The sequence below is a fragment of the Malaclemys terrapin genome, chromosome 2, assembly GCF_027887155.1.
Source record: "Malaclemys terrapin pileata isolate rMalTer1 chromosome 2, rMalTer1.hap1, whole genome shotgun sequence".
Taxonomy (NCBI): domain Eukaryota; kingdom Metazoa; phylum Chordata; order Testudines; family Emydidae; genus Malaclemys; species Malaclemys terrapin.
Window position 1 is genome coordinate 79,475,423 of NC_071506.1, and position 17,921 is coordinate 79,493,343.

The 17,921-nt window shown below is 40.8% G+C and overlaps 1 protein-coding gene across 5 annotated transcripts in view; it reads left to right on the forward strand.

Annotated features, from left to right (window-relative positions):
• The window catches only part of ZNF521 (zinc finger protein 521), a 275,559-nt gene that overhangs the window by 108,694 nt on the left and 148,944 nt on the right, over positions 1-17,921 (forward strand). For all 5 annotated transcript variants that reach the window (XM_054018220.1, XM_054018219.1, XM_054018217.1 and 2 more), the window contains one exon: positions 6,284-9,636. In XM_054018220.1, the coding sequence (XP_053874195.1) occupies positions 6,724-9,636 (2,913 nt within the window). In that variant the 5' untranslated portion in view covers positions 6,284-6,723. The remainder of the gene's footprint in view (positions 1-6,283; positions 9,637-17,921) is intronic.

A 17,921-nucleotide genomic window follows, 5' to 3' on the forward strand; every position in this document is an offset into this window, starting at 1 on the left:
GCAAAACTAGGAAATAAGGACCTCTTTTATTTACTCAGGCTGCTGAATCATGGGCATTTCTGTCTGCTTGGAGAAAAGTCAGGCAGCTCTACTTTCCACTGGAAGTCTCAGGAGTGTTTGGTACTTTCATCTCAGAGTGTTCACACACTTGTTTTAATGTGCTTTATGGAAATGGTGAAACTCAGCGAGTACAGTTGCTGTAGAAAAACATCTGCACTAACTATTCACATACACTTGCATCTTTAAATAGACTTTTACGCCTTGGAGCTGATTTCCAGCAAAGTTTTTCAGTTGTGAGAGCTAGAGCTCTCTTAAAGTCAGCTAGTGTGAAGTGACTGGTTCCAAAAATTAAAAATTTACATGGACATGTTAAGTGCATCACATTGAAACGCAGAATACTTGCCATAACACAGAAAAGGCATTTACAGTAAGTAGCACTTAGTGAGCACCGAAGGAAAATAAAATACACATCAATACAGAAAATATAGTTTAAAACTCCAAGAAATACTCTATAGAATACTTAGGGTCATATTCCGCCCTCCTAGATTTGCACATCTCCCATGGATTTCAGTGACAGTTGTACATGTGCATCTGAAGGTACAGTTTTGTCCAAAGCATTTTATAAAAAGCTTGTTAAACATTTAAAATTAATGTAGTAATGTTGATGTAGTTGAATGTGTAGATGTCTCTAAATTTATAAAAGCACGTGGTTATATGCAGAGTAGCAACAAACTACTTATATTTTCTATTAGAGTGATTGTCAAAAAGGGATTTGGGCTCTATTCTCTTATCAGTAGGTGAAATTTACTCTCTCTGCACACAGCCAGATTTGAGTAGAGAATTCCGTGGGGATTGGAGAGGGTAAAATTCACTACCCTGGCTGCAGGTCTGTTCAGAGTAGCTCTTCTGAGACTGCTGTAGCAGCCCATAGGTTAGAATAGCAGCTGCTGCAGTAGTGTAGTTGAAGGTAAACTGGGATAAACTGAGTTCACCCACTTCTCATTTGGGGAATTTGAGCTTTACTTTAGGTTTATGCACTTCTTTTTTTTTTTTTTTAACCACTACACCACTGAGCTGCTGCTCTTCCTCACTTCCTATGTATGTTATGGCCATGGAGTCTGTGACTCTTTATTAACCGGCCCCAAACCTCACCAAGATTACATCTACACTACACACCGCTGATGGTGGTGTGTAGCATACATGGAGCTACTCGCTGCAGTGAAAAGCAGGCTGCGTCCACACTGAGCTGTGGAACTACATGTGTCAATGAAAGACACTGGCAGCAGGGAAGCAGTGGGGAAAGACTTCAGCATCTCCCCCTGCCAGCGTCTTTTGTTGTGATACGGAAAGCTGCCTGAGTCTTTCCCTGCTGTCGGAGTCGTTTCTGGCAGTGTAGACACAGTGGCCCAGCTTGGGTGAGCGGAGAGCGGTGTAGTGTACGTATTCACATACATACCTACACCCTTCAGGTATATCTTTACTCGCCTAAGCGTGCCTCACTGGCTACCCTGCTATTTATGCCCATTTTGGGGGGCTACGCATATATGTACACTCCACGCCATCAAAAGACGTGCAGTGTAGACGTAACTCAACTGTGTTGGCCTGTTAAAGGCTGGCACAGAGTCTCCCCTTATGGCGAAAAGCACATGCAGAAGCCTCCACCTCATCCCTTCGTGGCTGGTCTATTTGTGGCCCTTTTCATCGGGGCTGGCTCCAGGCACCAGCCTGGCAAACAGGTGCTTGGGGTGGCCGCTCCGGAGAGGGGCGTCATGTCCAGGTATTCGGCAGCAATTCGGTGGACGGTCCCTCACTCCCGCGGGAGCAAAGGACCTCCCGCCGAATTGCTGCCACAGATCGCGATCGCGGCTTTTTTTTTTTTTTTTGGCTGCTTGGGGCGGCCAAAACCCTGGAGCCGGCCCTGCTTTTCATGCGGCCACACTGCAGCATTTAAGTGGTGTAGAGAGGAGTGTGTGCAGAATTTTTAATTAGGAGCCTGCTATTGCCTTACACTGATGTTATGTAGGGGGATTCCCCATGTGTTGGTAGGCAAATAGCTCCTTTTCTCACACTGAAGAAGTAGATTTCCAATTTTAAAATATAATTGCAGAAGTTAGTCTTTGCAAGTCTTAATTTTTTTTAATGAGATTTCTTTTTTTATGCTGAGGGTTATTGCACTGAATCATTTTGGACTCGATTCATAAAAACGCTGCAAAGGAAAGGCTTTTGTACTTTATTAACCCCATTCCCATTCCATTTTTTTTACCTTGTATGAAAGCTAAAGGAGCGTTCTCCAGACAAACAAAGGGACTTGGATGGGGGGGAAGGAGGAGGCCACCATTTGCTTATATCTTGGTCACACTCAGAACCTGAACCTGGCCCTGCAGCCTGCTTGACAGCCATTTGAGATTTACAAGCTAAAGGGAACGGTTATGTAATAGGTAAAAACAGGCAGACAGTGGCCACAAAAAGAAAGTGATTTAGTACAGTGCCAGTGATAGTGCACTATTTATAACACTTATTGTATATTTCTCAAAACATTTATACAATAATATATCATGCCTGGATAGGATATACAATTTAATACTAAATTTGGTTACAAAATATGTAGCCTAGGCAGTTGCAGACTATTTTTCTTTGCTCAGTTGCATGACATAAATTCCTGTTTATGTGCCAGCAGTGTAGTGGTTCATCTGTCAGAAATTTATTTGATTTTTAAAGGACAAAGGGTTTTTGTGTGTGTGTTTATTTGTTTTAATAAAGCTTGCTGGAAAATTTCACACAAAATAAAATTGTGACAAAAAAGTATAGAGGAAGTGAGGGGGGAGATTAAAAATTGAATTTTTTTTGTCCTGTTTTGCTACCTGCTTTAGATTTTAAGCCAAAACCAGCAATTCAAAAGTGAAGAATGTAGATTTTCACCAAAAGCCTTGTGTGAATGAAGCAGCCATTAATGGGACAATTAAAAAAGCCCAACTGTCTAGTAATTATTTAGTATCCATCCTGCACAATGAAAAACTTTGTTAAATATTTTAGTAGATGATAGGTTGTAGTAGGTGGAAGGAGTGATATTTTGAAAGAACACCTTTGTCATCAGTTCAACAAGATGGTAAGTTTGTTTGTTTGTAGGGCTGTCAAGCGATTAATCACTCTGTTAAACAATAATAGAATACCATTTATTTAAATATTTTTTGATGTTTTCTACATTTTTAAATGTATTGATTTCAATTTCAACACAAATTGTACAGTGCTCACTTTATATTTATTTTTATTACAAATATTTGTACTGTAAAAAAACCCAAAAGAAATAGTATTTTTCAGTTCACCTAATACAAATACTATAGTGCAATCTCTTTGTCATGAAAGTTGAACCTACAAATGTAGAATTATGTACAAAAAAACTGCATTCAAAAATAAAACAATGTAAAACTTTAGAGCCTACAAGTCCATTCAGTCCTACTTCTTGTTCAGCTAATCACTCAGATAAACAAATTTGTTTACATTTGCAGGAGATAATGCTGCCCACTTCTTGTTTAAAATGAAAGTGAGAACTGGCATTCACATGGCACTTTTGTAGCTGGCATTGCAAGGTATTGACGTGCCAGATATGCTAAACATTCATATGCCCCTTCATGATTTGGCCAGCAATCCAGAGGACATGCTTCCATGCTGATGACACTCATTAAAAAAATAATGTGTTTTTAAATTTGTGACTGAACTCCTTGGGGGAGAATTGTATGTCTCCTTCTCTGTTCTACTGGCATTCTGCCATATATTTAATGTTATAGTAGTCTCGTAGGATGACTCAGCACACAATCTCCTAGTGACTATTGAACTTCTGGTGACTATTGAAAGCAATCCAGGAGATTTTAATAGGATATTTTAAGAAAATGACATTATGTTATGTTGGAAAAAAAATCTCCCAGAATAGCAAAATTGGCATCCCCTACATGTAAATATCTCATGATGCCAGCTACAACAATGCTGTGTGAACGCCTGAACTCACTTTCAGGTGACATTGTCAACAAGAAGCGGACAGATGTAAACAAACTTGTTTGTCTGAGCGATTGGCTAAACAAGAAGTAAGACTGAATGGACTTGTTGGCGCTAAAGTTATACATTGTTTTGTTTTTGAGTACAGTTATGTAATAAACAAAATCTACATTTGTAAATTGCACTTTCACGATAAAGATTGCACTACAATACTTGTCTGAGGTGAATTGCAAAATACTATTTATTTGTTTATCATTTTTACAGTGCAAATATTTGTAATAAAAATAATTATATAAAGTGAGCACAGTACACTTTGTATTCTGTATTGTAATAGAAATCAATATATTTGAAAGTGTAGAAAAACATCCAAAAATTTCATTTTTAATAAATTTCAATCGGTATTCTATTATTTAATAGTGCGATTAAAACTGCGATTAATCACGATTAGTTGTTTTAATCACAATTAATGTTTTGAGTTAATCGTGTGAGTTAACTGTGATTAATCAACAGCCCTACTATTTGTTTAAATGTCTTTTTCCGTAGGCCAACTGGATATTGTGTGTGTGTGCGTGCGTGTGTTTGTAATGTGTAGGTAATTAAAACCTCTCTTTCAGAGTAATAAACAAGAGGATACAAAATGCAGTTTTCAACTTATATTGAAAAGCATTGTTGCAATGGGCAGGGTTCCAGGATTGGTGTTTGGTTGTTTTCTCAGAGTTAAATGGTTGCCATCTGGCATTGATAGTGAGATGGCGTTGTCATCAGTTTCTAGAGGCAGGAAAGGAATGAATCCTCATCTGTTTCCTGTGGATAAGCAGGAGGCTGATAATCTAGTAAAATCTTGTTACCTTAAAGAAAGCAGGCTTGGAATTTGTTTACATGATATAAGCCAACTCTAACTTTCATGTTAATATGATAAGTTTCTTTGTCACAGGACTGTAAATGTTAAGAAACTTTGCATTTGTTGAAAAATATCTTAAGAAAAATACCTTCCCCACATGTTTATTTAGTCATTTTCTATAGTATTATCTTAATCAACTTTGTTTTTAAAAGGAAATAAGACAATGATGTTGCCCCTGGAAAGGAATAAAGAATTATTTGTTTTAGATGGGGCTGTCGGGCATTTTGTATCTTTTAAAAAGTTTTTATACTAAGAGAAATGCCGTCATTAAACCGCAGTATGTGTTTGTTTAAAAGGAAGGCTGCAAAAATCCCAGATAGCACCTGCTAAGCACTTAGTTAAAACTCACCGGGTCCAGAAGTGAAGTAATATCGTAGATAACTAGTTTAGTTTAATAGCTGGCTTGTGTTTTGTTTGTCGTTTCTTTGTTACTCATAAATCTTTCCGGTTTTACCATAACCATGTATCATTTTTTCCTGTTTCCAGTTTTTCACAACTTGCTTTGTCTATGATCACCTAAAAGTACTGGTTCTGTTTAACTAAGGAAGTTCAGCTGGCTGAGATTTTTGCAAAAAGGAAGAAATGGTGGGCAACCTCTTGAACTTTAGAAACAAAATACACTGTTGGGAACTGGCTCTTGTGAAACTTTCTCATTTTCCTTGATCCCAGCTGACTTAGTATAATAATATTTGTTAGTTTGTTTTGAACATTTAATAATCCATTTTCTGGCTTGAGGTTACCAAATGATAGTTATTGAAGAGATCACGGCTGCATTTTTTTTTTTAGAGAAGACATCATTTTTATTATGGTTTTTGTCCATTTCCTTCCTTCCTTGTAATTGTTTTAATATTATTTTGTTGAAGGCACCAAAGTCTATATCAATAATAACCCCTAAAAGATTTCTGTTTTCAGAACCAACTTTAAGGGGAAAAAATAGAGGAAAAGCACAGGGAATTTTTATTAAATATTAGGCATGTGGGTTGACTGCATTAATTTTAAATCATTTCTGTAATATTTCCTCCTTTCATTGACTCTTCAGATGCTCACATAATATGCAAATCATTTTCCAATGGATACAAAAGAAACATTAAATATATTAAAATCTGCATTTTAATAAAGTTGTCAATGTATAATATATATCCTGCAACTGAGAGAGGATGATAAAAAAGCAATAAAAGGATAATATAGGCACAGAACTATTTAATAACTTTTCATATTTTACAGTTTGATAAAAATAAATGTGGAATAAAAGCTGTTGGAGCTGAAAAGTATCCCATTCCAAGTTTAGTACATTGCATATTTGTTTCAGCTTTTTGCATGTTTATACACACTTAGTGTATTCTTTGAACTCCAGGGGAATAAGCATATGTGCACTTTTTTTTCTCATTCCAGATGGAGTGGATATTGAGGATGACCCCACTTGCTCATGGCCAGCTTCATCACCTTCCAGCAAAGACCAGACTTCACCAAGCCATGGAGAAGGTTGTGATTTTGGTGAGGAAGAGGGTGGCCCAGGATTGCCTTATCCGTGCCAGTTCTGTGACAAGTCGTTCAGTCGGCTCAGCTACTTAAAGCATCACGAGCAAAGTCACAGCGACAAGCTCCCTTTCAAATGCACATATTGCAGTCGCCTCTTTAAACACAAGCGGAGCAGAGATCGCCATATAAAACTTCACACGGGAGACAAGAAGTATCACTGCAGTGAATGTGATGCAGCATTTTCAAGGAGTGATCACCTTAAAATTCACTTAAAGACTCATACATCCAACAAGCCATATAAATGTGCCATTTGTAGACGTGGATTCCTTTCGTCTAGTTCACTGCATGGTCACATGCAGGTTCATGAGAGAAACAAGGATGGTTCTCAGTCTGCCTCCAGGATGGAGGAGTGGAAAATGAAAGACACTCAGAAATGCAGTCAGTGTGAAGAAGGCTTTGATTTCCCTGAAGATCTTCAGAAACACATAGCAGAATGCCACCCCGAGTGTTCCCCTAATGAAGACAGGGCTGCTCTTCAATGTGTTTATTGCCATGAACTCTTTGTAGAGGAAAGTTCTCTTGTAAATCACATGGAGCAGGCTCATAATGGTGAAAAGAAGAATTCATGCAGCATTTGCTCAGAGAACTTCCATACCGTGGAAGAACTATACAGCCACATGGATAGTCACCAGCAACCCGAATCATGCAATCATAGCAACAGTCCTTCTTTGGTAACTGTTGGCTACACCTCAGTATCTAGCACCACTCCAGATTCAAACCTCTCGGTGGACAGTTCAACAATGGTAGAAACGGCTCCGCCAATAACAAAGGGTCGTGGAAGAAAGCGGGCAGCCCAACAAGTACCAGATATCACTGGTCCTTCGAATAAGCAAGCAAAAGTTACCTATAGCTGCATTTATTGCAACAAACAGTTATTTTCAAGCCTTGCTGTTCTGCAGATACACCTGAAAACTATGCATTTAGATAAACCTGAACAAGCGCATATCTGTCAGTATTGTTTGGAGGTGTTACCTTCACTTTATAATCTGAATGAACATCTTAAGCAAGTCCATGAAGCTCCAGACCCAGCACTGATTGTTTCTACCATGCCTGCCATGGTCTACCAGTGCAACTTCTGCTCTGAAGTATTTAATGACCTCAACACTCTTCAGGAACATATCCGATGTTCTCATGGGTTTGCAAACCCTGCTGCTAAAGACAGTAATGCATTCTTTTGTCCCCATTGCTACATGGGATTTCTTACTGATTCTTCTTTGGAAGAGCATATTAGACAAGTCCATTGTGATCTTAGCAGTTCCCGTTTTGGTTCCCCTGTACTTGGAACCCCAAAAGATCCAGTAGTAGAAGTATATTCCTGTTCCTACTGTACTAATTCTCCAATATTTAACAGTGTCCTTAAATTGAACAAGCATATCAAGGAGAACCATAAGAACATTCCTTTGGCATTGAATTACATCCACAATGGAAAGAAATCCAGAGCCTTGAGCCCCTTATCTCCTGTAACTATAGAGCAAACTTCTTTAAAGATGATGCAAGCTGTAGGTGGCGCTCCTCCACGTCCTGCAGGTGAATATGTCTGTAATCAATGTGGTGCTAAGTATACGTCTCTCGATGGTTTTCAGACTCATTTAAAAACCCACCTTGACACAGTCCTGCCAAAACTGACCTGCCCTCAGTGCAACAAGGAGTTTCCAAACCAGGAGTCGCTGCTGAAGCATGTTACAATTCATTTCATGATAACCTCTACATACTATATCTGTGAAAGCTGTGACAAACAGTTCACTTCAGTGGATGACTTGCAAAAACACCTGCTCGACATGCATACGTTTGTATTCTTCCGCTGCACCTTGTGTCAAGAGGTTTTTGACTCCAAAGTCTCCATTCAGCTACACCTGGCTGTGAAGCACAGCAATGAAAAGAAGGTATACAGGTGCACGTCTTGTAACTGGGACTTCCGTAATGAAACTGACCTACAGCTTCATGTTAAACACAATCACCTGGAGAACCAAGGGAAAGTGCACAAGTGCATTTTCTGTGGCGAGTCGTTTGGTACAGAGGTGGAGCTTCAGTGCCACATTACTACACATAGCAAAAAATACAACTGCAAATTCTGCAGCAAAGCTTTTCATGCTATTATATTGCTAGAGAAACACTTGAGGGAAAAACATTGTGTTTTTGAAACTAAAACTCCAAACTGTGGAACAAATGGAGCATCGGAGCAAGTTCAGAAAGAAGAAGTGGAGCTCCAGACCTTGTTGACAAATAGCCAGGAGTCACATAATAGCCATGATGGCAGTGAAGAAGATGTTGATACATCTGAGCCCATGTATGGTTGTGACATTTGTGGAGCAGCATATACAATGGAAACACTCCTGCAGAATCATCAGCTTCGAGACCACAACATCCGACCTGGAGAAAGTGCTATAGTGAAGAAGAAGGCAGAGCTGATTAAAGGGAATTACAAGTGTAATGTGTGTTCTCGAACATTCTTCTCTGAAAATGGGCTCCGTGAACATATGCAGACACACTTGGGACCAGTGAAACATTATATGTGCCCAATATGTGGTGAGCGGTTTCCATCTCTTCTGACTCTTACTGAACATAAAGTCACGCATAGTAAGAGCCTGGACACTGGAAACTGCAGAATTTGCAAAATGCCTCTACAGAGTGAGGAGGATTTTTTAGAGCATTGCCAAATGCACCCTGATTTGAGAAATTCCTTAACAGGATTCCGCTGTGTGGTATGCATGCAAACAGTGACCTCTACCTTGGAACTGAAAATCCATGGGACATTTCACATGCAAAAAACAGGAAATGGCTCTGCAGTGCAATCCACAGGGCGTGCACAGCATCTTCAGAAACTGTACAAATGTGCTTCTTGCCTGAAGGAATTCCGCTCAAAACAGGATTTAGTGAAACTTGACATCAATGGTCTGCCATATGGTCTATGCGCTGTCTGTGTTAATCTCAGTAAAAGTGGTAGTCCAAGTGTCAACATCCCTTCAAGCAGTAACAGACAAGGCTTGGGTCAAAATGAGAACTTGAGTTCCATTGAGAACAAAAACAAGGCAGGGGGACTGAAGACTCGCTGTTCTAGTTGCAATGTTAAATTTGAATCCGAAAGTGAACTCCAGAATCATATCCAGTCAATCCACAGAGAGCTTGTTCCAGACAGCAACAGTACACAGCTGAAAACACCACAAGTATCTCCAATGCCCAGAATCAGCCCTTCTCAATCTGATGAGGTAAACCTTTTTCTTTTGCTGTTGCTGCTTTTCACCTTTTTGATAAAACTCCCCCATTTTACACTGCAGTTTTCTCAGGGCTTATTGTTATGTGCCAGGAACTGCTTAGATTGAACCATGGTATAGTTCCTCCCATAGCCGTTAGCTAGCAATTACTTGCTTTTTGATATGCCTTGTGTTTTGGCTTGATTGGTGCAGAATAGGACTAATTCCAGTCTCCCTAGGATATTGTCTTCTGTATTACTGAGAGACCAGTCTTCATGCCAGCACAACTGAGATCTGGAATCTTAACTTAGCTTTGTTGCAAGTCGGAATCCCTTGGTATGACTTGCGCTTATGGCAAAGAGTATTAATGTCACAGAAATAAAATACATCAAGCCAATATGCTGGCAAAAAAAGATGAACGTTCAAAAAAAAATTGTGAACAACAAATTGGGGGGTTATTTTTGTAGATTACATTTCAGACTTTAATTTTCCCTGTCTTTACCGTACTTTGATTAAAATGAAACTCACAATTTATCACCTACCTAGGGTAAATGGTGAAATGAGCTTTCTATGGCAATTCTATTTTAATTTTCTTTCTATTAACAATATTTTAGATAGCACAATGTCACCAATGCACCAAGTACCTGAGGATTTAAACTTTATCTATACAGAACAACTTAAAAAGTAAAATTACACACAAATGATCATCCCAGTTTTTTGAAAGATTTCATCTGCTCTCACCTGTTTACGTTAGCCTAAGAGATAATTTGGGGGTGGTATTAAGGGTGGAGGGAAATGTCACAACTGATCCATGTGGGAGGTGAAGGGAGAGTCTTTTTTGCCTTAATATGGTCAATGAATAAAATGTGCTAATTAGCATTTTGGAGATGAGTTCTGGCATATAGGACTCTCAACAATTTAGGAAACCTAAGAGCTCAATACACACACAGAGACACACACACACAGAGACACACACACAGAGACACACTCTCTCTCTCTCTCTGTCTCTCTGTGTTCCAAAAATAACTTGTACCCAAAGTCTTGCTAAGCTTTGCTCTGAGATGCACATTGATGTAGCATGGGATGGGGAGAACGGGCTCAAATGATTGTTCTCCCACCACCCCATATTTGTGATGCCATCTGCTAGGATAAACAAATACCTTAGAATAGCATGTAATCAGAACATTGAATAATATGGCTCTGTTCACAGAGAAATGCAAAAGAAAAAAAATCTTCCACTGGCTGCAGTACAAGTTTTTGGCAAGAGTAAGGAGATGATACTATGGTATGTTGACTAGGAATCATAGACTGACTTGCCTTATTTCTTTTAAAAGTCATCTTAGTTTCATTTCACTCTTCTCGGATATTAGTTGCGATTTCCTGAGGCTTATAAAGGTTCCTAGCTCCTCAGGCACGTTGAAAACCTATCCTGGTTTCCCCAAGCACACCCCAAACTATGTACATTAAGACAAATTCCCAGGTGGTTGGCTATTTCCTTGGCACCCTCAAAAGCTATTATACTTTTTAACAAATTGGTTCTACATCTACATTTTATTGCACTTCATAAGCTTGGAGGATGTCATAATCAGAGTTCCTGTACCCTGTAACCTGATTGGCCTCTCTGCTTTCCATTGATAAAACCAACCACTTTAATAGTTTGGAGAAGTCAAAAATCCAAATAGTTTCAATGAATTTCCACTCTCAATAGATGTACTGCCCAGGGCCAGCTCCAGGCACCAGCGTAGCAAGCAGGTGCCTGAGGCGGCCAATGAAGAGGTGGGGGTGGCACGTCCGGCCGTTCGGCGGCAACTCGGAGTGAAGGACCTGCCGCTGAATTGCCGCCAATCGCGATTGCGGCTTTTTTTATTTTGTGTGTGTGTGTGTGTGTGTGTGTGCGCTTGGGGTGGCAAAAACGCTAAAGCCGGCCCTGGTATGGCCTCTGGATTTTCATATGAAACGTTTTTTTCAGACTGATCATTCTTAAATAACAGATCTTTAGGTAATTTTTCAGCCCTTCAGTTCATCATTCATATGCCCTAAAATTGCCAATCAGCTCCCCATCCACTGTTTGTAAACTATGTTTTCAATTATTGCGGTTGTAGCCTCTAGGTAAGTAACCTTTGGGCCCTCAAATTCTTTGCTCATGGCAGACACGATAACCTTGAGAAGGTTATTAAGTCAAGTCCCTTATAGAGTGTCAATACTTTTAGAGATCATCCACAAGCTTCACAAAGCCAAAGGCTGATCAAAAGAATGTCTTGTTTTTTAAAAATTTTAAATGTAAACGCCTGTCAAACTGCAGCGACCCAGATTCTGTAGCAGTGAAAGTGATCATAAACAAAAGCAAAACTCACTTAATAGATTTTTGTGTTCAGACAGAGAGAAATTCAAAGTCCAAAAAATAACAGAGTGAAAAGTAAATTGGATTTCTAAAACTGCTAGTAATTGAAAGTGTTGTTCTTATAATAGATAAGGACATATGTTGTTTTGAATATGATTTGTAAGGTGACAATGTCCCATGGAAAATGTATCTACTTAAAATGCCAGTATCTAATTTTTTAAAAATTTGTGACAAAATGTTTCCATAGTAATAAATAGAACAGAGATTCCATTTGCTTTATCAGGTGGTACATGGTTTGAAATGTTGAACTGGACGTTAGGAGCTTTCTAACTGTTGAAGCGAGAGAAATATAAAGAGTTGTGGTCTCACGGATAGTTCTGCAAACCCTTCATTATTCAAGTAACCGACATACATGCTAAGGAAACTAAAACAATTTTTTTCAACAGAGAAGTGGAAGATGAGACTAAAACTTACATCACCTGATTTCTTAGATCATTGTTTCTACATTTGAACTAAAAAGGTGCAACTGCTCAGCTTCTCTTTCATTTTGTTCATCCTATATAGAAAACAAACCTAAACAGATAGTTCGCTAATACCCTTTCATTATGTCCATATAATTTCTGGTTTTTTAGTTACTAAAAGTTACCGTAACTGTTGATAAATATCTAAAAGTGGAGAGGCCCTAGTATTGTTTCTGTATTTAATGAGCTATAGGGGTTTCAGAAGTTCCTGATTTACTACTAATGCATACTGCATTAGCTCATTAAGCTAATAGAATAATAATCTGGGTGGTAATTAATGTTTAGAAGTTGAGGAAGAGGTGTGGTCTGAGTAGTGGACTGGGACCAGAACTCAGTCCTAGTTCTGACATTGATTTCTTTGTTAACTTGGGCAAATCAGTTGAACCTCTCTGTATTAATTTCCTCATCAGTAAAACAGGGCTAAAACAAATTTATCTCAAAAGGGTGTTGGGAAACTTAATTAGTATAAATGTTTGTAAGAACCTGGAAGATGAAAAGCATGTATAAGTGCTAGGTATTATTACTTCTGTTGCCCCTCCTTAAAATGTTGTCATACTTACGTTAATGAAGCACATAATGGGAGAACTCCTGATTCAGCAGAAAGCTTTGTAGCTTTGCCTTTACCTTTTGAGACTTAAGTCATGTCTGTACAACAGACTTTGGTCAATGTAAGTTATGTCAGCATACAGCTCCTGAAGTTTGTATATTGCTCAAGCATGTGCATACTTGGCTGCTTGCGTCGGTGCTGCGCACACCCACCAGGAGTGCTTGTGTTGATGCAGATTTACAATGCACCACAGTTAGGTATCCCAACGTGCCAGGTGCTGCCGTCAAGCACCATGCCTTTTGGGGGATTTTTGCAATGCATTTGGGTAGAAATGAGTTGTGCAGGGATCTCTGGGAGCTAGGGGTCAAGTTCTCAGCTTGCAACTTTCTCCATTCCATTATGCAATCCATTGCTCATATTTTCATGCCTTTATTTAAAAACCTGCGCAGCACTTATCAGTGTCCACCTCTTCTGACAGAAGCATGGAGCCCACAGATGCATGCACTATTTTTCTGAATACTGCAAATATAGGATGCACGATTCTCCAGTATTTGCAGACCCATGGGAAGTACCACAACAACGGGGACATGACAATTTCTTGGAGGGCAGATTGCTGAGGGACACAGTGAAAAACAATTCAAGATTATTAGTGGCATTCATGGAGCAGCTGCAGAAGGTGGTGCACTGCTTCTAGGCCCAAGAAACGAGCACTGAATTGTGGGATTGCATTGTAATGCAGGTTTGGCATAATGAGCAGTGGCTGGAGAACTTTTGAATACAAATGGCCACACTCCTGAGTCTGTGAGCTGAGCTCACCCCAGCCCGCCAGCACAGGCACACCAGAATGAGTGGTGCATTGATAGTGGAAAAATGAGTGGTGATCTCACTGTGGAAGCTTTCAACAGTGGATTGCTACTGGTCAGTGGGAAATCATTTTGGAGTTGGAAAATCCACAGCGGGGGCTGTTGCCACACAAGTGTGTAGGGCCCTAAATCGTCTCCTGCTACGCAGGACTGTGACCATTGGCATTTTGCAGGACATAGTGGATGGATTTGCAGCAATGGGTTTCCTGAACTGTGGTGGGGAGATAGATGGTACACATATCCCTATTCTGGCACCAGCCCACCTTGCTGCAGAGTATGTCAACAGAAAGGGTTATGCATGTGTTGGTGGATCACCAGGGCTTCTTCACTGGTATCAATGTGCACTGGTTAGAGAAGGTGCATGGCACTCGTATATTTAAGAACACAGGACTGTTCAGAAAGCTGCAACTAGAGGATTTCCCAACTAGGGGATTACCATTGGTGATATTGAAATGCCAGTAGTGATCCTGGGAGACCCAGCCTACCCCTTTCTCTGCTGGCTCATGAAGCTGTACACCGGCCACCTCAACAGCACCAAGGAAAGATTCAACGACCAGCTCAGCAGATGCAGAATGGTTGTTGAATGTGCTTTTGGCAGATTGAAGGGACGCTGGCGGTGTTTACTCACTAGATTGGATCTCAGTGAGAAAAATATACCAATGGTTATAGCTACCTGTTGTATCCTGCATAATCTCTGTGAGGCAAAGGGAGGAAAGCTGGTGCCAGAGTAGAGGGTGAGGGGCTCTCTGTTGACTTTGAACAGCCAGACACAAGGACCCATTCCAAGAGCCCAAAGCAGAGCTATGCAGCTGAAGGAGGCTTTGAAAGAGCACTGTAATGGTCAACCCTTGTAGTGTTCTGGGCCCTGCCTGTTTTCTGGGCTTGGAGCTTTGGTGTTATTAGGAACAGTACAGTCCTTGCTGTACATCTACACATACAGTGTGCTTTGAATACCGCTATGCATGCTGCAATATGTGTTGTGAACTAATAAAGATAGTTTTATTCTCCAAAAATAGAAATCTGCCACTGTTGAGTGGCAAAAACACTGCAGAAAAACAATGTGCAAAAAAAAAAAAAAAAAAAAAAAAAAAAAACAGGGACAGCAATACAAACTTTTAAATTAGTGGACTAGAACTTTCAAATTGGAAAGGCAGAGAACATTTTTGTCCATTTCAGTGCACAGATGTAGTCCGTTGTGGAACATACACACGATGGTTTGCTCATATGAAAGCGAAGCTGCGGTTTTCCTTGCTGTCCTCCAGCGTGGAGTGGTAGGGATAGGCTGTGTGGAGCTACTACCATGAAATTCTCCCAGGACTGCAGAGGATGGAGAGTCTGAGAAGAACCATAATCTCCTGGTGCATCTCCCTCTTCTTTTCCTGTTGGGACTCCTGGGCCTTTCTCCTCTCTGCTTTTTCCTTCTCTATGCCATCTGCCCTGTTGGCCCTCCAGGCCCTTTGTTCACGGTCTGATGAAGCGTGGGCTTGCAGGATCTTCCTGAACATGTTGTTCTCCTCAGGGTCTGACATTCTGCGGGTGTTGAGGGGTACCCCTCAAGGCCACAATGACAGCAGCTGCTGATGTATTAGTGGATTTACAGTCACAATAGAAAGGAAAAGTTAAGTTTCAAAGCTCCCTTCCCTTACTTCCATAAAATATTTTATTAAGACATGCTTATTCACATTACAGCTTTGGAGTGCCTCTGCATAGCACTGCACTCCACCTTCTGCTATGGTGAGTATGGCCTGCCAGGGGTAAGGCAGTGGGGGAAGGAATTTTGTTTTCATGAAATAATACAGTTTTGTTCTTTATTCCAGGGATATGAGCATAGTGCAATGGCACTCAGTATTGGCACTATTTGCCACAGGCAGTGGTGGCTTTAGCTGATATCTCACTCTAGAGGATAACAAAGGCACAGAGAGCACCCCCAAGCTGCCCAGACCCATATGCCACTAACCTGTTTACTGGTGCCAGCCAAACTCATTGCAGTGTGTCCAGAGAAAGTATCCTACCGCGGAGGAAGAAAAAAGGCTGCCATCCGTAGAAGTCTTTGGGAGAGGATTGCAGAGTAGCTCCATGAAATTTTCATTGAGATTCCCCTCCTCTCCCTCCCCCCCGTAGGATACAAGAGGCATTCCTATATATATAAACAAACTGTTTCTCATGCCTCCTTTCTCCCCCACTTAACCAAACACGGGAATGAAGAACAGAGTGGTCACAGTTGTAGAGAATGGGGCATTGTGGGACAGCTGCTGGAGAACCGTTAGGGTCAATACAGATCATGCAGTGTCTACACTCACACTGTGTTGACCTCAGTAAGCTGACCATGGCTCTCCACCATTCGGGAAGGAGATTTTACTATGTTGTATAATTGGGGCACTTACATCTGCAGGAGACAAATTTGAGTGTAGACACATGTACAAATAGGTCGACATAAGGTGACTTATGTCATCCTAACTTCGTAGTGTAGAGCAGGCCTCAGATCAGATCTACACTGGAAACTTTTGTTACTATAACAATGTTGGGTAAGGGAGGTGATTTTTTTTTTTACATTTCTTAACTGGCTAAAGCTATAGCATAGGTACAGGTAAACTGGCAAAAAGTGTCCTTTTGCTCTTGGAGCATAGTTAATTGAGGGAACTGCCAGAACCATCCCTTGGGTAGGGCGAATCAGAGCGACTGCCCTGGGCCCTGTGCTTTGGGGGCCCCCACATAAAATCGGGACTGTCCCAACATTTAGCCCTTTGTCCTGTGTCCTGACCGATGTACGATCGTGACGCCATTTGTCCCGATATTCAGGTGAGATGAGAGGTGGGTGGGCGAGTGGGGTGAGGGGGCGAGCGGGATGAGGAGGCGAACGGGGAGGCAAGTGACAGGTGGGAGGGGGATGAGGAGGCAGGCAGGCGAATGGCAAGGAGGAGAGCGGCGGGCGGACAGGGGTGGGGGGCGCTGGATGGACAGCGAGGAGACTAACGGGGAGGCGAGTGACCGGCAGGAGGGGGGTGAGGAGGCAGGCGGACAACGAGGAGGAGAGCGGTGGACGGGTGAGGAAGCAAGCAGTGGGCAGGCATGCTGGGAGGACAGCAAGAAGACTAGCAGGGAGGCTGATTTGTCCTGTCCCCCCCCCCACCCCTCCGTCCACCCCTCCCCCCGAACGGCCTTGGGAACTGCTATAAACTGTACTGGTGAAAGTATCTTTTGCCAGTATAAACTGTGTCTGTACTAGGAGGGTTTACCGGTACAGCTATACAGGTATACTGGCAACGATTTTCTAGTGTAGAATAAGCCTAAGGACTTATTTACTGGCATAATGATACCAATATAATTATACTCCTATTGGTTTAATTTCCCTGGATGTCACTCTTCTGAAATAAGTTATCCTGGCAAAAGGATTTTTTTGCTGGTATGACTGTCTCTACATTAAGCATTTTGCCAGCATAGCTATGTCAGTTAAGCATAGACCCGAATCCTGCAAACAGATCAGCATGAGCATGTCTTTGTATCCATACAGAATCCCACTGACCTTCACCAGTGCAGTTCTCATTGCATGCTTCGGATCTAAGGGATGCATTCCTATCATTGATGTTTCAGATTCTTATATACAATGTATTTGTGATGTATTTTTTTGTATATTAATATTAGTATTGCATTCTTTTAGTGTAAGTTCTGTTCAGTAAGACTTTGTTACAATTGTAGGATAATGTCCGGAATCTGCTCGAATCGATAAAAATCCAGATTAAAATGTATGGGTAAGGCCAGGAGAGGTTAAAGGGCCACTTTCAGAAGAATGTTATAAAGGAGAGTTAGTGTTATTTTTTTTTTCAAAGGCAACTGTTTGCATGGGGTCAGAGGAAAGTGTTATTGGTTTTGAAATAAACAAATAAAGGTATTACTGGTGTATAACATTTTAAAGAACCTTAAATTTTGCTTTTGTGTCTAAGTCCTGAGGGCTGTTACAAAATTTGTGATAGAAAGTAGTGGCAAAAGATTATTCTCCTGTGAATACGTGTGAACTGTTAGTTTTATTG